The following is a 21,105-nucleotide window of genomic DNA, read 5'->3' on the forward strand; positions in this document are numbered from 1 at the left end:
ACAGTATAAGATGTTCATCGAAGGTTTTAAATTAATTTCCGATTACTTAATTTTCAATCTTCCCGTCATCTGCTGATGACATAAACTATAGATGTAGGGTGTACGTGTCTTTTTGTAATAAAGAATATACACGCTGTCCGTGAGGTGGTAAAACAAAGAGATTTATTTTAAATTCAGTGCTGCTTTTATCCCTTAAAACCATGTGACTTCCTTGACCAACAAGGTTGTCTATATCGGCGCATGCTCCTTCGGGCACTCTTGCCCTGGTACATTCCCTCATACCTTAGATACGCCCTCTACATATAGACAGATCCTTCTCTTCTCTGGGTAGAACTACTGTCACAGTACACCTACTACAAAACTGCACCGCTTCCATCAACAGCCTCACGCCTTGCTGAGTGTGCTTATTCCCTACGAGCTGACAGGTGACGTTTCCAAACACCCTCCTCTTTGGTTTCTCATATATCACAGCCTCAACAGGAAAATTCCCATGCATCTTTTTACTCACCTAACATTTGGTGGATCTGTATTCATGATGGGTGTTGCACAAAGAGGCTTGTTTCCTTGAATGTGGCTTCTGCAACCTTGTCTTGCAGGCAAACAGTACACCCTTTGGATAACAACTCGTACCTGTGCTTCTCTCCATGCCACTGCTCCCTGGCTTTCCACCATTTCAAGCAGAGAATCATTAAGAGCACTCAGTGCTAACGGATGCCGTTTCAAATCACAGTTGTTATGGATTTGTGGAGCATGAGCAACCTGGTGAAGGAAAACCCATTAACAGAAACATTCCGGGGAACCTTGAAACTGTGTAGAGCTAGAGAGGGAAACTTCAGCATGAAAAATCAAGTTGCAAGTGCAACATCAGTTTCAAAATACTTAATGCTCCTAAAGTAACTTAAAGACTAGTGGCCAGTATTTATTGTGGATTTTTAATGAACACCCAAGAGAGTTGCATACACAATACACTCCTGTATTTAACTGGTGCTCTAGAGCTAACTCAGTACATGAGAGATAAGAGTGACACCAGCAGGAAAACAGAACTGATATTAGTCCTTATGATTCTTCCCCTTGAATTGAGTTTCACTTTTAGTTCTTTGATGTTCTGTTCCTTTCTCTTTTAAAATGAAGAGTAAAATCCATCTTGAATGCTTCCGGACTTTCAGATAAAGTTGTAAATGAACAGATGTCTAGTTCTATAGACTAGTAAGTTAGTCATCAGACTTACACATTTCAATGGAAAATATTTCAGTGTAAAAGAATTAGATGATTAATGAAAAGTAAAAATCTTCAAAGTACAAACCTTAATTTATTGGTTCACTACTTCCAAAACATATTTTATTAATAAAATCTTCCAAACTTTCAAAATAAATTTTATGAATGCTCCATTTTCCCTTAATGTAAATGAGAAATTTCATTGATTTTATTTTTAAAATAAATCTCTCTTGGTAAAAATTGTACGCAAGTATAGACTAACATGGTCAATATTTATAGGTTCCTTCACAGCATGAGCCAAATTTCTATTTTCACAATGAACTCTGTTTTTATGAACAGCTGGGTGCGAAGAAAGATTTTCAGAGTATCACAGACTGTGCCATAAGTATTATAGACCAGTAAAGAAGGAGAATTTGCAATATTTAGAAGTAAATTGTGGTACAACACTACCCCTTATCTACAAAGAGGTTGCAATAAAACTTGTCTACTGAGTTTTAAATGAAGTGGTTTTGTTTGTTAGGAGCCATGAGAGGAACAAGTCAATTGTTCTGGTTTTCAAATACCATAGTTGAAGCTTTTTACAAGTTAGAGTTGAAGCAAGAAAGGAGATTAGGATTTATGTAATTTTTTAACTCCCAGGCCTATAATGGGAATTATATATAAGGCAAATATAAAATGTTGACATTTGTTGTTCTTCAAACTTGTAGGGCCAAACTTCTCAAATATTAAGAATTGTTTGGGTAGCCAATATAAAGCCTTTACAAGAGCCTTACTTTCAGAAAGTCCTGGCACAGGCTATTAAAAAAACAAATCCCTTAAAATACCTCAGCTTGTACAACCACAACCACAGGGAAATGCAGAGTCAGTAGTCATCTTAATACAAAGAAAGTCAAAATAGGAAAGAAAAGAAATGAAGGGGTGGGAAAGGGTGATGATGTTATCAATTGATTCTATAAAGAAAGGATAGGATCAATTAGGAAATGAGTTAAGAAATATGAGTGGAAAAATGGAATGTTTGTTTAAAATACTATCTTGAGTGAGTTAGAAGAAAACAGATCTTATTTTTTAGTTATTCAGCTATAACGAGGAAGAGAAAAATCAATGAAAAACCAAGCTACAATTACTATTTAGAACAGTAGTGAGCCTTCAGCAAAATAACTTCACAGCAGTTCAGCATTTGGATGGACCAAAAGCCTCTACTAAGAAAATATTATTAAAATAAACACTGCATATTATTCAGCCTTGGCTAAATGAAAGGGGAAACTGAAAAGATCACAGTAATTTAGAATTTTTGTTTTTCTGACCATTTCCAAACATCTGCTGACCAACTTCTTAACAAGTGCTAAAATTGCAAACCAAATGGACTTTACCCGATTATCTGAAGATTCCTGGTGTAACTCATCATCAAGGTCATCCAGTCTGAAGGTCTGTGCCAAAGATATAACATTCTTCCTGATAAGCATCTTTGTAAGACCACATGTCTTCTCTCTTGCTTCTGAATGTTCACTGAGTAGCACCTTCTGACTAAAGTAGGTATTCATGATAACAGGAACATCTGCATTTCTGAGAAGCAATTTTTGCCTGGAAAAAAATAATTTAAGTGGCATCAAATCCATGACAAGGTAAACTACTGATAAGGACTTTTTTAAAACATGCGTGTTGCATTGTATTTCTCTCCTCTTTTTTTCTATCATTACCACTAAAACACTTCAAAGGTCTGTTATCAAAATTGTAAATAACTTACTCCACAGAAATAGTCAGCTTGGATCAGCCCTCTTAGCTTAGGCATAGCCCTGGGCTCCATAGTCCCTGGACCTCCACTGCATCCAGGGACAACTTACACCTGAAAGCTGTTGAGCCCCATGAACCCTATCTGGCTTCACATAAAGGCTGCTTGGTGTCCCTGCATTGTCAGCACAGAACCAAGAGCACCAGGAACGCCTGCATACAGTTACTGAGTTAAAAGCTGTGAACAAAAGACTAGTAGTCCTGCTCTACATTAATTCAGAGCACTGGCTCTGCTGGACCCAGCCTGGCTCTTGCAGGACATCTCTCTCTGGTGAGTGCTTCCCACTGACACGAATTCATTCTCACTGCAGCCGGCAGCAAACTGCTCCTCCCTCCTCAATTTTTCTAAGTGCAAAATATGTTTTTCTTACGATATGCTGTATATTATCTTGCCTGTGTGTTTGCCGCTGTCATAAATGTGCTCTCCAAGATCCAGTTTTGGTTTCTAGTGCCAATGTAAATTCCCTAACAGCTCCACATGCAGCAAGTTCTTGCCTAGCAGATTAAGGTAATGGTTGCAGAATCATTAAACACACAATAATTTCATGCCAAAGCATGTATTGATGTTGGGATTTTTTCTTACACTAGTATCACAGTTGTACATTTAGAAGTACACTTTTTATACTCACATGATACAAAATCTAATGAAGTCAGCTAACAAAAACAACGAAGAATCTCATTTTCTGCAGACCATCAAAACAAACCAAAATCCGCTTTATTGTAGCCTGTGTTTTTTACAATTAGATCTTTATCACCTGGGAGTAAGACAAGGCCTTCTGCCTTGGCAGCAAAGCTGAGCTGACCCGAGTTCAGTAGTAACCTCAGAACTTCAGTCTCTAGAATGCTCAGCAGTCATATTATGAAGCAAATTTCCACATCTATGACACTGTCCGTCAAAATGCAACCATGCAGAGTTAAAAAGCAAAACAAAATACTCAAAACTACTTATTTTTGATCTTAGTCCCTACAAGATCTTGACCATGGTCTGTTTTATAACTGACTCCTTCATTCTTCAGAGAGCAGATAGTTAAATGTATGACTGATGTATTCATATTTTCAAAGGCATAAGAAGAGTTGCAGCAAGTTTTTAAATATAATCCCTGTTATTTTATAATTAGGAAAATAAAGCAACAGCAAGATGATCTCTGCTTTTTAGGAAAAAAGTATACATTTAAAACCAAGCTTGTAACTTAGAACTATGAATCATACACATAAATTATGAAAAAGATGCGTTGTTTCTACGGTGAACATTCACAGAAGTTATGATTTGAAACAGAAAATGCACGAAAAGTTACAGCATATAACTAAGTCTTGAACTTCACCACAAAGAAGCCTTACTGCCATCTGAAAGCTCTCCAGTTTTCAGAGAGCAGCAGTACATCCCCCTAAGGGACACTGAGTCCCTTGACTCCAGATGAATCTGCTAACAAAGGTCCGAGTTAAGAGCATGACAGTAGCTCACAAGGCTGCCAAACTGACATCACCTGGTAATTTCTGCTTTATATGATTAAAACTGAGGAATTAGCTGGGTCAGCAAACTGAGACATCTCTGATCTTATGAAACTTTTAACCCTATTTTTCTAGAGAACAAAAATGTATATAAAATTTACTACATATCTCAGAACAGTTTGGGCTGTCTTTATATGCAGATGTGTAACGAGAATTTTAGCACCTACTTTCTTGAGACATCTGTGTTCAGACCCAAAGTAAACAGGAAATCTCTCTGAACACGAGACCGTTACGTCACTAATGTCAGAAGAATGTTTGCTTGATCTAAATCATCTCATTCTCTAAAAAAAATACTGACGTTAGTAGCAAATCATTTGCAGAAACTTTGAGGTTTATGGTTTTATTTTTATTTTCCTGTACAGGTATGTGATCTTTTTAAGGCAGGCAGGTTTTACTGATACCCAAATTACGTGTACCATGGTTTTGCTATGCCTATGCACTCCATACCTCGAGTACTTTCATAACCACCAAGAGCTTTCTTGGTAAAGTACTCATTATTTCATCATATCTTTAAACAGGCAATGCGTAAACTAAAGGCTATTTGGCATTTCCACAAAGCAAAAACGGGACATATATACACTTCCAGGAGAACCTCCCCATTTCTTATCTCTAAGTAGTTCACTAAAAACACTCTCCGTAAGAAACAATTTGTTTTAGACCTGCATAGGTGTCCACAGACTTAGCAGTAACTCTTCAGCTAGGATAGAGGAATATTCACGTAAGTCTACTTAAATCTTCCCTATTTCTCAATAGACAGATTTTTCACAATGAAAAGAACCAGCAATAAATAGAAATAACAACTAATTTAAAAGAAAGAAAAAAGAAAAAAAGTTTGTAATAAGCTCACTATTTTGTGTGCAGGTGGATGGCTAAATAGAAGTATGTTTTATATATAAAATACACACACACATATGTATAAAATAATGTATATTTTACATATAATACATGGAATAAAAGTATTGTTTATTATATTATTACCAAGTTTTATATATATATATTCTTCCGCGAGATGAGAATTTTTACTGTCATCACAGCAGAAATCTCTGCATTGCCACTGTATATTGCTCATATATTGTTCTCTTTGCAATAAATGCAATCACGTTAGAGACACTTGTGTACCTGAATTCTTTCTGTCTGCTTGAAAGGTACAGACCAGAGCAAAGAAAGCCTATCATGCTGGAACAGTTAGGAAAAATGCCCCACTTATCCAAGCAATCCCTACATGTGTAGTCCCTGAGACACCATAACTGATCCCCCCAAATTTCTGGATCTGTTCCAGCTGCATATTCTCTACAGCCAGAAGTAACCCTACTCTAAGATACAGAATACACTCTGTAGCATCCTCTTAACAGATAAAGTGTTAAGTGGGCAATGCAAGTCTTCTGTGACCTCTTTAAATTGCTTCCTTTCTATCTGCTTCATTATATTTTAAAAGCTCGTTTTCAAAAAAAAATCACACAGATGATAGAAAAAAAATAAAGCTCAGTACAGATTATAAAACCTTTGGAAACCTTCTCTTGTACTCCCTGATTTTTCTCTTGCTCAGCAAATTATATTTAAAAGTTGGATTAGCAGTTGACTTCCCTAATAATTGCCTTTAGACCTTTGCAATGACCTGAAGTACAGACTGGGAACTCTTTATACTGCAGGGCATTTTTTTCCTGGTATGTAGACAATCAGCAATTGCCGTAACTGGTCACATGCTAAAGGATCATGAGGCAATAATGTTATTTTTTTTTATTTTCCAGCAGCAGCTTGCTTCTCTATCCAAGAATGTAGCTTGCTTTTTCTCTTCCTCCCTCCTACAACGAAATGGCTCTCTGGCCAAGTGGAAACAGGACATTTCCTTGTCTACTTCTACGTTAATCGTGGTCTGTCACCATCTGAGATACGAAATGCTGCAGAACGTACGGCATAGCATGGGGTGAAGCAGCTGACGTTTCAACTTGAGGCAGGGGCTTAATCCTGCTGCCAAACAGTCGTCAGGTTTGCACTGTGGTCTGCCCTGCACAGCCCATCCGAAGCCAGCAAGTTGTGACTCTGTGGCAGCAGCGAGCTCACAAACCACACGCTTCCGCTCAGTTCTGCTGACATCAAACAGCGGTGCTGGTTCATGAACTCGAGAAGACTCGGGATCACTTTAAATTAGAGAACATATTTTTTTGTTCACTCTCTCTGGGTATTTTATTAGGCTTTTGTTTTTCGGGCTTTTTTTTTTCCTCATGTAAAAGGCCTAGAGCATTTTTTTTGAAGAGTACACTGCATTAACTGAACACTCAGCATTTCGGTGACCTACAACATGCACTGTAATTACAAAACAGGCTATTTTCAAGTCTCAGAACAACAATTTCTGCGTAAAGAAGGTTTAACACCCACCAAGTAGCACAGCAGTAGTACGTGTAGCATAAGAGCATGCGCCAGAGCCTTACACTGCTGCCCAGAAGCATGAGGAATCATTCCCCCACACTGGAGGACAGGAACAACATACAAGGCCCATCCTGACTTCCTAGAAATTGATTGTTTTATCCAGTGTGGAGGAAGTTGCTCATGCTGCATCGGGCTTGGAGTTGTGGGACATTTGCAATGTTCTATCTGTGAAAAATAGTTAACATGTGCAAGAAATGCCTGAGCATCGAGCTAATAATTAAAAACCAAAACACAAACCCAACCAAGTTCAGACAGATCTTTGCCCACCTATCATTCAAGCACAGTAACTATCTTCTCAGTAGATAGCCCAAATCAAAAAGCCATTTGGAACAGATCTGCCTTCTGTCACGCCCAGAGACTGCCCAAACACAGAATTTTTATCCATGAGTGAGTAATCCCACCACTTGTGTGTGAGCCTCCATCAGTGTCATTTACCATCGCTTGAACAGTCTGTATGGACACTGTGATTCTGAGCTCACACTTTCATAATACAAATCTTCTTGCTGTGCCCCAACCTCAAAGACAGAAAACAAAAATGAGCTGGTATCCCTTTCTTTGAAATTATCTTACTCAAAGCAGCAGATTATTGTGGTACAAATTCTCAAGGCTGATTTCTCCATGAAGAGATAATATTACTAACCATCTAGATCAATGTCCAAAGTCATATATGTCAAACATACAATTCTCAACTGTCTCAGGTTTCCAAAGAAATGTAGCTTTGGCTCCTAAGAATGGCAGTTCTGCAGAAGATGTAACAATAAAAAGCTACTCAAGCTGTGTCTAAAATTTCTACTTTCAAAGTATGATACATTTTATTTGTGAAGAGAATAGCTAGATATTTGCTTTGTTCCCCTACCGCAAGAATACTTCATTTGAGGAACCATTCCATGAATACAAGACACAAAGAAAAGAACACATAGCTATTAAATATATAGATTTGTTATAACTCAATCTGTTACCATTTGTCACTGAACCTTAAGTAAAAATCAAATTAAGAAAATTAGTAAAACAACACAAGTAAAGAAAATAATCTTTTCTATTGCAGGATAAGTTCTTTCTGCAAAATAACATTGTAGTTTTCAACAAAAATACTTGTACACCTAAGAAATCACTCCAGCAAGAAATTACAGTATACAAAGCCAACATTTTTATCACTGTATCATTTTACTAATTTCAAAGTAATCATATAAACTAACCACTGGCTTGCCATAGTGCTGCCTTTTGAAATATGACACCCTGTAGCACGAAAAAAGGTTGTATGGAAATTTTCACATTTAAGAAGAGCTCTTCTATAAAAAGCTTGTGGTTAACATCAAGCACTATTATACCACACACCCAGTGCTCTCACCTCTGCAGGGAGCTGCACCATGTGCTAATTGAAGGGGATGTGCAGGTCTTCTGATGTAGGAAAGCACAGATGGATATCAAAGCAAATCTCATCCACCTCCAGGAAATTACTCTAATACCAGGCTTTACCAGAATTGGAAAGTAGGGAAGTTTCTCAGAGCTATTCAGCCACTTATTTTGGCTGCGAAGAAAGCACCTGAAATTTCTAGCATTCTAGATCCCAATTTGTCATGACACAGCTTAACCTTTGGCACCACCAAACATAAAATTCCCCTCACAGACTGTGCTTACGTACAAACTGGCATGGAAACAATCTCTTGAGCTTACTGGGGTAATACTTTAGAGAGAATTTGCTAAAAATATACTCCAACTGTGATGCTGAGATTTTTTTAACACCTAACACGTAAGTCAGACATGAAACACTTATTATTAAAAGAACTGCACACAATAAAGCACTAAATGAGAAAGTTGCTCCAAAAACAAAACAAAAACACTGCCCCCACACAGTATGAGGGTGTTACAAGTAACTAGGGAGATATAAATATCATGGTTATCTTTTCATAATCAAGATGTTATGAAAGAATTCCAGTCTGTGTGTTTACCCCATATATCAACTTGTGTCTGACCAGCCACGAGCTCATTATTCAGACGACTTCTTCCCTCTGTTCCCAGTGCTAAACTGCACGTAGGGTTTGAGGTGGCTGACGAGCCACCACAAAGTCCAGGGACATACCAGAGGGATTCTGAAAGGTGAAAAAAAAAGAAGCAAGCAAGCTGCAAAGTGACATCATATTAAAACTCATACTGAGTATTGGAGAGAACAAAAATGTCCATACTGGTGTGAGAACAGAGGCCCATCCAACCCATACTCCAGCTTACAGCAGCAAACAGCAAATGTTTGAAGACTATGAAAATAAAAGCAAGCCTCTAGAGAAAGTTCTCCAGAACACTCTCTGATAACTTCTAAAAACTTTCAGCTTAGGGACTTCCTAAGGCAGAAGTAATATCCTTGTATTCAAAAGTCTTTGGTAAACTTTTCTTCCAGGAACTTCTGTGCCTTCTTTTGGACCATTTGTACATTAACACCATCCACAATATCCTGCAGCATCCACAGTGCCCTACAGTCTAATTATACGCATGTGAGAAACCACTTCCTTTGATTTGTTTTGATCTGTCACCTAGTGGTTACATTGCTGCCCTCCACTTCTTGTTTTTAAGAGGCAGTGAACAATCATCTTGCCAATGCACTTCCTAATACAGAACTTTATCATGTCCTCTCCCAGCCACTGCCTTCTCAAGGTAGAGAGCACTGGTCACCCTAGTCATGTCTCATAGGGAAGCAGCTCCATGCCTCTTTTCTCGTCACTCTTCTCTGATATTTTTCCACTTTTGCTACATATTTTTGATTTGGAAAACTGAAATTCCAATTTAGAAATGCACTACGAATTTCTACAGTGGCATCATGATGTTTTTGACTCCATTTCTTGTCAGTCTTACTATTCCATGTATTTTTCTGATCATTAGATGAAAACTAAGCTGACATATTAATGAAGCTATCTGAACACTAAAAGCACGTTCCTGAATATCAACAATCCAGAGTTCACTATTTTATATGTGCACATTACACTTACGTACAACTTCATAGTGAGAGAGCTTAAGTCCTTCCTCCAGCCTTAGCTCTAAAGCACAAGGACAACGAACATATTCCTCTGCCCATAGCATTGTGAGGATGACAGTGTGCCTTTGAAGAGGAAGGAAATTTGCATAGTCTTCTGTTGTACAGAAGCTTATCGATTCTTTAGTTCCTTCATTGGCACCATGACACAATGGAGAGTTGAGGCAACAGGTTACACCAACAACTCCTCTGCCTATGGAAGAAAAGTGTTAGTGTTGCCATTAACACGATTACACAGCATCACTACTCCTGAGGTATCAGGTGAAGCTGCTTCTCAGGCCAGAAGATCTCTGCAATATCCACCCAAGCAGCTGAGGGCCATGTGTTAGAGTGAAGAACTTGAACTCAAGAATTTCTGACCAAGGTATGGAGAGTCAGTGTACTTGGATGGTTGGTTCAAGTCTGGAGGGTTATTGGAGAAACTTTAACAAATAAGTGACATTTTAAAACACATTGTTGAATGTTTTGTAGAGATTATTAAGAACACTAGCCTTTTCTTCCATACAGATTTTGCTTTTGCTATTGGCAAAGGCTCTTTGTAAGTCCATGCTTCCATACATGCTCACAAGTGTCTTCACACGCACAACAGTGAGAACAAATAACTAACCCTGAGCAGACTCTGGTATTCAAAAAGACAAATCGATATATTAATATGCTTAATTTTATTTATGTATGTTATTATCAAATCTAATATTAAAAAAAACCCAACACAACTACTAAACAACTAAAAAACTTCAATCAGACTTGTTCTTGTACTCCACTCTTGTTCTGGTAGTCATTTCTGGACATTTCGTATTGTTTCTTTGCCAGGATATGAAGCAAGATCAAATTCTGGTCTAATCTGGTGAGGTCACTTTTTATACAGACAAACCTAGTGCTAGCAGCATAGGGAGAGTAGCTGAAAGTAGCAGTAGCTCCAGGTTCTCTGGTAACACAAAGGGGAATCACAAAAGGCAATGAAAGTGCCATAGAGCACAACAGCAAAGCAGAGGATGCCTTTTGAGCTGGTCAAACTCTGCTTCAAGCAAGAAGGTGGGCAGCAGCCTGGGGGTCTCAATGAACAGCACCAGGCAAGGGCAAGTGGCTGGACCCCTGGCACAGAAAGCTGTCCTGCAGAGCTCAACAGGTCTTTAAGCAAGTGGTAGACCAAGCTTACCTGCACTGTGGCCCACTTGAGCTGTACTGAGCTGAGAAAAATTCTGTTTTTCACTGTAATTGCTGCTACTATTGATAAACGTGTAACAAAGGTAAAGGCGGTGTAGGTAAGCCAGGTACCACAGAAAACTGTTTTAGGCAAAGTCCTTTCTGCAGCATCCACCCATGACAGTCAGTGAAAAGAGAGCAACACTAGTGACCAGAGTGGAAACTTCTTTACTGAAATATCCTGGTGTAGACATATAGACTAAGTGAAACTGTTTGTGGAGGGGAAAAAGTTCAGAGTCTCAGCCTGCCACAGAAATACTGATCATATATGATAAACAAAATACTTTTCTGCTTTTCAGGTTAGAAAACAGCCCTCAATAGTGTATGTACTTTGAAGTTATCCCTCACAAATTACTTTCAGAGCTTCGTTTTGCTTCTATGCAATATTACTTATCTTTTCCATTAAATCATCATAGGTGGATCCTGAGGCATAGCTCTCTCACAGTCAAAACACTCTGAGAAATAACATTTAAATTCAACATTTTCCTTAACATTGTCTGTTCTGAATCCAGAGCAATCTTAATACTCCTGCATTACTTTAGAGACATAATTGTACAGAACAAGCAAAAACTTTTAATATTTAAATCTTACATGGTGTGCAGGTCATTGCTTAACTTGTTTTGTTTTATTTCACTGAACAGTTGCAATGACACTTAGAAACCAGATCACATGTGGGAGAATTTTCATATTGTATCACACTATTCTTATATGCCCAAATTTCTTTTTCAGATTCATGTAAGAGACCTAGTCACTCAGCAGAGGAGATTCAACAATGCAATGATGTGGATGAACCCCTGGATTGGAGTGGAAAGATGAAAGCCCATATTATTAAAAAGAAAAAGTACACACAGCTCTGCCTTTATGTTTCTTTAAAATACTTCAACATCTACCAATCCAATAAGCCAAGTTTACCTACCACAGTTCTCTGTTTTGCAGAGTCATATGAATACAGCTCCTTAAAACTAATCCAGCAAAACTAATTATAAGTCAAGTTGAAAGAAGGGGGAAAATACCAGACATATCATGACATAAATAAAACCTAAGAACAACCTTTTCAAAACAAGAATGAGATCTGTGTGCTCTTAGAGGACCTAAGAAAAGCACTATTGATTGAAGCACTATCATAAACATCATAAAACAAGCCTGACACAAATACACCTCCCAAAATAGGGGGGCCATCAATAACCTCTGAAAGAGTTAACCTGGGAAGAGTTCTGGCAGCAGTGAGGCTCTGACTTACAATCAGATATCAAGGGACAGTGCATAGAAACCCCACTTCAGTTAAAGAGCTCTCCCAGTTGCAAGGAAGAGGAGCATTCCGGAGTACAGGTATCTCTCACTATTGTACCCAGCCCTTCCCTGCCAAAAAGAAGCAGAAACAAAGTCCTGGAAGTTGTGGGAAAACACCTGTGAAAACATACGCATTTTGGAGAAAACCAGTGTGAGAGACAGAAGGGAGAAGGTGTATCAGCATGGAAATCTTGGCCCTGGTAAAGCAAAAAACCCTGAAGTTTAAAGAGAGAATGACATTCCAAGAACAACAGCAAAATTTGCCAGTACAGAGAAATGTTTATTCAATAAAGGGTGAAACGACTCCCCTACACACACATTTCCCAAGCAAACAATTTTAAGTTAATCAGGAACTTAAATAAATCCTGTATTGTTTAAGAAAGGATGGCACCCCTATTCTCAGGCTTGGAAGCTGTGCATCAAGTTTTGAAAGCACGGACTTTGCAGTCAAATTTGAAGACATGAGAAATACTAACCTAAAGAGGACTGCTGACTGACTTCTTATAAAGGAATCATCATCTATTCTTTTTTTCTTTTCAATACTTCTCAGTCTATATGTGCTTTCACTAAAATAATAGCAAATACAGTATCACTGTACAATATCCCAGGCTTTACATGAAGTACACCGAATCAAAGTGGCCTCTGTTGAGTCCCGTGCTATCACAGGCAAAACCAGGAGAGAAAAAAAAAGACAAAACAATCAAGCTCCAGCAAAACTACCTGCCTTTCCAGCCACTACTACTGAAGTACTACTGGTAGGAAACCATCTTCTAAACTCCAAAAGAATCACGTTTTTACCAGCTGATACTCATCCCTACGTAAGCCGAAATTCTTCAATTTTTCCCACTCTGGTGGGAAGACTTTTCCTAATTGCTTATGCATTTATTTCATTTTTTATTTAAAAGAATTTCCTCTTCTTGTTCAGCCAGGCAAAGGCCCAGATTCTCTTAGTCTCCTTTCCCAAGGAGTGCGCCTGGTCTACAGCTGCCCTGCTAGGTCCTTTCCATACTGCTCCTCCTGGTGCTGGCACTCTGCGAGGGAGCAGAGTGCTTCATGCTCCTATTCATCTGCAATTCAAGATAGACTTAAACAAAAATGATTCTTTTGCTCAACTGCATCACTAACCAGGACATGGAAAAAAACATATATAAATGGAATAATACTAGATCAACCTTGATTTAAGTTCTACAAGTATTATATTTAGGATACTTGTATTTTGACACGTATTTAAACACCTGCTTTTAAAACAAAGTTACTTGTGCTCTATATTTTCCTCCTTTTCAGTTGTTAAAAAACCGATGAAGCATACCTGAAACCACTGCAAAACTGTCTAGTACAAACACTGTTCAGAAAGGAGCCTTTGGGCTGATTTCCTGTATGTAAATGTGCTCAGCTGAAAAAATGTCCAGGGCACGATTCCCAGACTATGATACAGGAAAAAAGAGGAGTTCCCTGGCTTAGTTAACATCAGAAGGAAGACACAAGGGACTCATCAAGAGAAAAGAGGCCATTCCACGACTCTAGTATGTGCGTGCACATACACACAGAAGTGCATGCACATGCATGGGCGCCCCCTTCCCTTCTCTGCCTTGCCTCTGCCCTGGTGGGGTGGGCGAGCTGGTGCAACATTCCCTCAAGGGAACAAGATCTTGAAGGATCTGATATGACATTTTTACATTCAACTGACTGCATGCAACATTCCTTTAAAAAAAAAAATATTATCTGTTTGCTTGCTTGAAGCGTCACAAAGATAATATTCACGTCTATGACCCTGACTGTCTCTGATCAAGAGGCAGAGAGATTGTGCAGACCGTGTTGCCTTCCAGCACCCCTGGGACGCCTGCCAGAGAACAGGGTTGCCGTCTCCAAGGAGAGGGTCAGATCCCTTAGCCCTCAGTTAACGCTGTTAACTGAGTTAGCAGTCCCTCTGGCTGACTCGTGAGAAGGTGAATGGCATGCACAGGGGACTTGGCTTCCACGGTCTTACACCTTTGATACTGATGTACACAGCAAAAACACCAGAGCCCTAAAGCTGGGGAGAAATTGTCACTTTTTTCTTTAGAGAACCTTATCCCCAGATCACTTGCCTTTCCACTTCTTCTTTATCATTGCTGTCCTCCAAGCTCCTACACCACCACTCTGTTTCAGCATCGGCCAAAACATTCATATCTGTTTTCTACATTGTGGTTACATGTCCATGTGGGCTGAAAATCTTATAAAGCATCTTATTTAAACACAGCTTAATCATCCAGATATTGTTTGGGCAACGAGCTATGCAGAATCAAGCAGCATTACAGAATCTCATTTCAAAGCCTGATTCCACTACAGGAGCATTAATTTTAAAGTGAATCTAAATTACTGTCTTTCCCATAAAAAACTTGTCTAGGTACATTTTAAAAGAAATGTTGCCAAGTGCAGAAATGTAACCTCTACCCTTGGAAGCCCTTGAACTAAAGTTTGCTGAAGGCTGGCAGGTTAATCCAGGGTACAACCTATCTGTGTTTGTTCAGCCCTTCTGCTCTGCCACCAATAGGTACTCCTGGAGACAGAGTATCCAGATAGGCAGAACTACAATCTCACCTGATAGGGCTGATCTCTCCATCACACCTTTTGCTCCCATGCCAGTAAAGGCATAGCCTAACAGAAATGATGATCATCAAAAGCAGTTGAGCATCATGCGCACTTTTCATGTGTCTCAAGCTCATCCTGTCGTGAGTGTTCTGTATAACACCTTCTGCTGCCACAGTCTGTGACCACAACTGATCACGTAATGACAGTAATGGACGTGTGCTTGCATGGCTACACACGAGTACACAAATCTCTAACTTCATAAATTACACACAGAACCCACGAAAGGCTTGAGATACAAGCAGATTTCACTTTTTTTTATTCTAAACTTGTTCCAGGACTGCCATTTTCATTTAAGTCTACTCTGTAAAGGCTACCAACAAGTTTTGAAGAAATGCAAGGCCCTACTAAACCCAAGAGTGTCTGCCCAATAGAGAGCACCATGATATGTACTACCCACCTTAGCTCTCTGTAAATGTAAACCCTCCTAACCCACCCACTTATCCTTTCACTTCGGAAGGCAGCAGGCCCTTATAGGGCACCCTAAATGTCTGGCTATGTCTGATCAGGAGAACACATGTTAGTTTAGAAACCCTCTTGAAGTCATCCAGGGAGTTTCTCTTCTGCACTGTCAGAGGGTATGTGGCTTAAGGACACACGCTAAACACAACTGTGGCAGTAATTTGTACAGACTTTTCCAACCTACCTTTTCAGGTTCTTAAATCAGCAAAAACAAGGCCTAACAGCCATCAAACAATTTTAAAAATGTGGTAAAATCACATATCCATTACAAAATATGTGCTTATACGATTTTGTTGGCTTACTTCTGTTTAGATAATACGGTCACATACAAATTGCTGTTGCATTTTAATAAGATTGTAATGGTAACAAGGTCCACATGAAGAACAAAAATAGTTGCAACTGTTTAAGTAGGGACAGACAGGAAAAAAAGACTATGCTAAAGAATATTGAAATTATTAATTCAAGCAGCAGAGTGAATGGCTGATAAAATTTTAAGCAAACATTTCACCTCTGTGCTCACTCGGATCTCTGAGGCTGGGCCTTTACCATACTTCCATCACACCCAAGCTTGGACTACATCAAGAAAGGTGCATTTTTTGAAAGGATAATAGTATCTTTTCACTGCCATAACAGATTCAGTCATAAAGAGAACACTGCAGGTGAGAATAAAAAAAAAAAAATCCATCTAAACACAGACTCAGTATTGAATATGACCTTCATCTTTTTGTTTTGTTCTCGCCTTTTTTTTTTCTTTCTTCCCAGAAACATTCTTGCCAGCTGTTTTGCTGTCTCTCAGTATTCCAACAATGAGCAAACATCACCCCGTGGTGCTGGAACTCAAAGGCAGAGTTAAGATTAATAGTGTTATGATTAAGTGCCAGCTGAAGAGGCACGGCCACAAAACCAGACTCTGTGGCTGAGAGCTCATGGTCCCATTCAAGATCCCCCTGAGCACTGAAATCTTCACACTCTTCCCATGTGAGCCAGGAAAGGGATGGCACTTCCAGAAAGAACACAGAGTCACCCTTGGATAACAAAAAGGGTTTCAACACTGAGACCTATGAGCACTGTCTGGTTCCCCAGTCAAAGGATGTAAATCGGCTCTATCCCGATACATACGTGGGAAACCCGTACATGGGAAATGCAGGTCAAAGACCTGCAGGGTAAGGACCACAGCTATGTGTAGCCATGGCATCTCATTCTCAATATGGAAAATATTCCACAGGCCAGTGCATTCTTCAGATAGTTTTTTGAAATAATTATTACCATTTAAAACAAGCAAATAAATAAATTAATTCCCTTGTTATGTCCCTTAACCTCACCTATTTACCTTGAAAAGGAATTCAGTTAGTTTTACTTCCAGTGCTCCTTGCTGCCAGATTAAGGTTGCTATGGGGCACACAGTATTTGATAAAAGCAATTATATCTACTGGCATATACACGTGTTTGTTTTATGCCACGGAAATATCTCTATGCTTTTCACAACTTCACAGGAATGGGATATAAAAGTTACACATGGAAAAACCAGTACCTGCGAATGCCCTCCTCCCAAACTGTAAACATAGCAGGAGACTTCTGTTTGTTTGAAAACACTTGCCCTAAGTGATAATCCTAATGGAGAAAAGGAAGTAATTTTGCTTACTCTTTGCCTTCAGGTGGCTCATTAAAACACCTCCTATAAAAAAAAGGATATGAGTCTTTCCTGACAACTTTATGCTGAGGCTAAACATCTTTGGGGAAGGATCCTGGCAGCAAAAGAGTGTAAACATGATTCTTTGTTTTAATTTAGAATTTAATTTGTCAGCAAAACCAAAGTTCATAAAGAACGCAAATTTTGACAAATTGCGAAATTGCAACTGCCATGAGCTTTACTAAGAGCAGGATGTAACATGAATATGATTCTTCAAGAGAACAAATTATAATCATTGCATCCAAACAAAAAATGCTTACGTTAAAAAGTTCATTCTATGGTTTGCCAACTCTTCAGGCTGGGTACTAAGGAGAATTTGCTAACCTCACATTCACAAGATAAAGTGATCTGCAGCACATCTACTACATGTCAGCAGGACAAGATGACAGTCGTCCTGTTGAGTATTTTGGATTATAATTCGCCCTTTCTTTCACCATAGCTACAATACCTTGAATCTGAGTGCACCTCTAAACAGAAAGAGGCAATATAAGCAAAGCAACAGTCTTTCCAAATCTCATAAGCCTTGTTCACCCAAGTCATTTGCCCCAACAGAGAAAATGGTTGCTTATAAAAATAGTTATTTATTTGTATATTTAAAATAAAATACAGCACATGTACTAGGTACAGAGCAAGAATGTTTGCTGCTCACTTCAGCTACATTATACTCATAAAAGTAAACATTTAAGATATACTAGGTCACATGGATGGGTATAGTATGGTAGAGTCTGCAGGGAAATGTAAAGTATTACATTAGACACTAAGATATCAGCAAATAGCTGGAGACATTCAAAGCCTAAAACACTTATCAGACATTTAAGACTGGGATTTACCTAGCTAACTTTATTAACTGGTCCTCTAGATGATCTTTTCAGCTGATGAACAAAAACAAACTTTAGAATGAGGTTCATTTGATGCCCTTAAAAGGAGAGGAGACACACTCCAGAAATGCTAACTTCCTTCTCCCCATTTCCTACAGAAGGATAACAGGCCCATCCTTGCACAGCCATACCACAGGTGCCTCAAGTTGTACACTGCCTACCAGGCTGCTCAAGCAGGACCAGCACAGCATAGAGGCAATCTGTAACCCAGCAATCCCCTTGCCAAAGTAGGAGAGATGAGTTCTGAGGTGGTTCTCACAGCACCCACTGCTCTTGGCATTGCAAACTCCAACATCACATCACAGGAGGCTTCACTGGGTTGTGAAAAATCATAATGAAATCCTACTATTAACTGCTCCCTGCCTCCTGTAAATAAATGTACCTCTTGCCTAAGAGGGAGATCTTTCCCATCTCTGTCTCCTTGATGCTGGGAAGAGGGAGATCTTCTCATCACCTACTTTTGTGATAGAGAAACAGTTAAGGGAAGAGAACTCCATTCCTATTTCTGCTTTCTTTTTCTTTTCAATCATGAAAACACTGTTGTAGAATTGCATGAAAATTGAACTAAATCAGTCACAGAGAAACTACACAAGTTTTTCCACATCCCCAAACACCAAATCAGATATCATGCTTCAAGGAAAACACCCACTGAGGAACTAGAACGGTATCACACCAAAGAATTGCACTGCATGTTCTCCCACATATCTTCTGAAATCTAGGAGAAAAACTGACAAATAGTTGCACAAATGGGAATAACACAGGTGTTCAGCACAGCCCCATGCAGGAAGAGCCCAAGTGATCCCAAAGAAGCGAAGAGTACAGCAGATGTAGCAAGGGTACAGCCATGGTCATATAGCCAAGAACTGTAACACATCCAGGAGCACATGGTGTGCAGTTCATTCTGTTCTAGACCCAGCTGCAGCAGCTGAACAAGACAGCTGTCTCTCATAGCTGCTCAGCACTGGGTGCTGCCAGGACCTTACCACCCCTACGGCAGAGCTCTAATTCTTTCAGGTGCGAAGGCAGCCAGGTTATCACGACCTGACAAATCATCAGCTTCCACTTGGCTCTCAGATTTCACACTAACGTACATGAAGGACTTTCACACATTCATCTCCACTCTCTGCTGGCATGGGGCAATGGTCTCCAGCATGACGGCCAGAACAAGCAGGTGTCTACCACCTTTGGAGCAGGTGGTGGCGAGTGATGATCCACAGCATGGACAGACTTGCTGCAGCCAAAACCCATCATTTGCTTCCTTTCTGCCTTTTGGTTCTCTGCTACTCTGGGATATACTTGATCCTGCTGAGCCAATTCAATGCAATCGTATGACAAAAAGTCATACTCTTCTCCCCCATCATCTCTTTTTAAATTTATTTTCTGATAAGTTCTCTACTGGTTTAGTGATATGGATCACCAGCACTCAAGCACTGCAAGATGATATCACGCTGCAAGCACATGCAATGGCCAAACTTTATATAAATAATTTACATAACTCAATGAGATAAATCCTGCTGGAAATTATGAGTAAATTATGCTGTAAAGGGGTAAAAATTCTTCTGCATTTGTTCAGGACGATCAATTCCTTTTTTTCCACTGTCAATCCACATTAGACTGGTAACTGTACATACGGCTCGCAGAATGTACTTCACTGAACACTTCAAGCAGACATGACTCCTATTGCGCTTCTGGGCTACAGCTTATTATCTTGTTTTTTTCTGCTTAATGCAGTTATTTTTTTTGCGAGGACAGAACAGAGTGAATAAGGATAAACCAGAGAAATAAACAGGAGCCAAAACCTCTCCCTGTCTACAATAAAAACACGTCACTAGCAACCACAAAGGATATTAAAATCAACAGATAAAGGTCAGATAAAACACAAGATAAGGTAGTGCATACATTAATATCTCAAAGATGCTATTACAAGGTTAATCAGTCATGCTGGCAAGATTTAGGTTTGAGCTATTTGGTGCCTACGAAATAAAATCAAAATGATTTATTTTTACTTTATAAACAAAATATAAATCAGCCATGAAATTACTACTTCACAAACCAAAACTAATACAATGCAATAAAATCTAAATCTTAGAGTCATAGCTATCTCCAGGGATTTTTATATGTGCATATGCCTATACACAATACAGTTGCTCCAATGCAAAAAGGAAACCCAAACACAGTTAAGCCTTGTGCCAGCTGATGACAAATAGGAGAGTGCTTGGTTTATTACGTTTTTGCCCTCATTTACTTGCAGGGTCTTCCCTCAGCTGTTTTCAGGAATGCTACTGAATACCATGAACTAGAGGTTTCTTTACATTTTTGTCTGACAGAAATCAGAAGTTCAGAATTTGCATTACGACTGATTCTGCAACTTCTCTTAATTTTTGATCCTACTATATTTGTATCAGTGAAACTTAGAAGAAAATAAAGTTGCCTGTTACACCTTGGGGTTGGCTCCAGATTCTCAGTGTTCAACACAAGGGTAGGTGATTCTTGAACTGAGGGGAAATTATTTAAGTACGTGTCATTACAACACAACAAAGAAGAAAAGCAATTGGCAATACTTGTTCAGAAATCTTTGTAGTTGCAGCTTTCACAGAAGTAACTGTTGGGAAAGATTTGCAGGCACAAACCAAAACACAGTGCTTTTCCAATGGCCTCCCTGTGCTCTTTGTAGTGTTCTCTCGAGCCTGCTCAACACAGCGAGGAGATAAGTCCCAAGGAAGGGGTTAAGTCTAATTCTTTGGCCAGATACATCAAAGGCAAAGTTACCCTGAGTACCACGTAAGTCATACTTTAGTATTTAAGAGCCCAGTATACAGCTTAAGGAGAACTTGTAACTCCACCTTTATCAAACTATCACCTATGCTATGTATTATTCACACAGCAAGAGTCTTAATTGCCCAGACACTTTGCCAACTCTTTCCTCCATGTTGAAACCAACCACGCAGATCTAAAATGCCCGTTTTCAACAGAAGTCTACCAAAACACCCACC

The 21,105-nt window shown here is 39.2% G+C and overlaps 1 protein-coding gene across 3 annotated transcripts in view; it reads right to left on the minus strand.

Moving 5' to 3' along the window:
• Positions 1-21,105, minus strand: part of SPIDR (scaffolding protein involved in DNA repair) — a 199,342-nt gene that overhangs the window by 67,958 nt on the left and 110,279 nt on the right. For all 3 annotated transcript variants that reach the window (XM_017831269.1, XM_017831261.1, XM_017831278.1), the window contains exons 9-10: positions 2,586-2,796; positions 509-759 (exon numbers count right to left, since the gene is read on the minus strand). In XM_017831269.1, coding sequence (XP_017686758.1) covers positions 509-759; positions 2,586-2,796 — 462 coding nt within the window. The remainder of the gene's footprint in view (positions 1-508; positions 760-2,585; positions 2,797-21,105) is intronic.

Source organism: Lepidothrix coronata, unplaced genomic scaffold (assembly GCF_001604755.1).
Source record: "Lepidothrix coronata isolate B3197 unplaced genomic scaffold, Lepidothrix_coronata-1.0 Scaffold6, whole genome shotgun sequence".
Taxonomy (NCBI): Eukaryota; Metazoa; Chordata; class Aves; order Passeriformes; family Pipridae; genus Lepidothrix; species Lepidothrix coronata.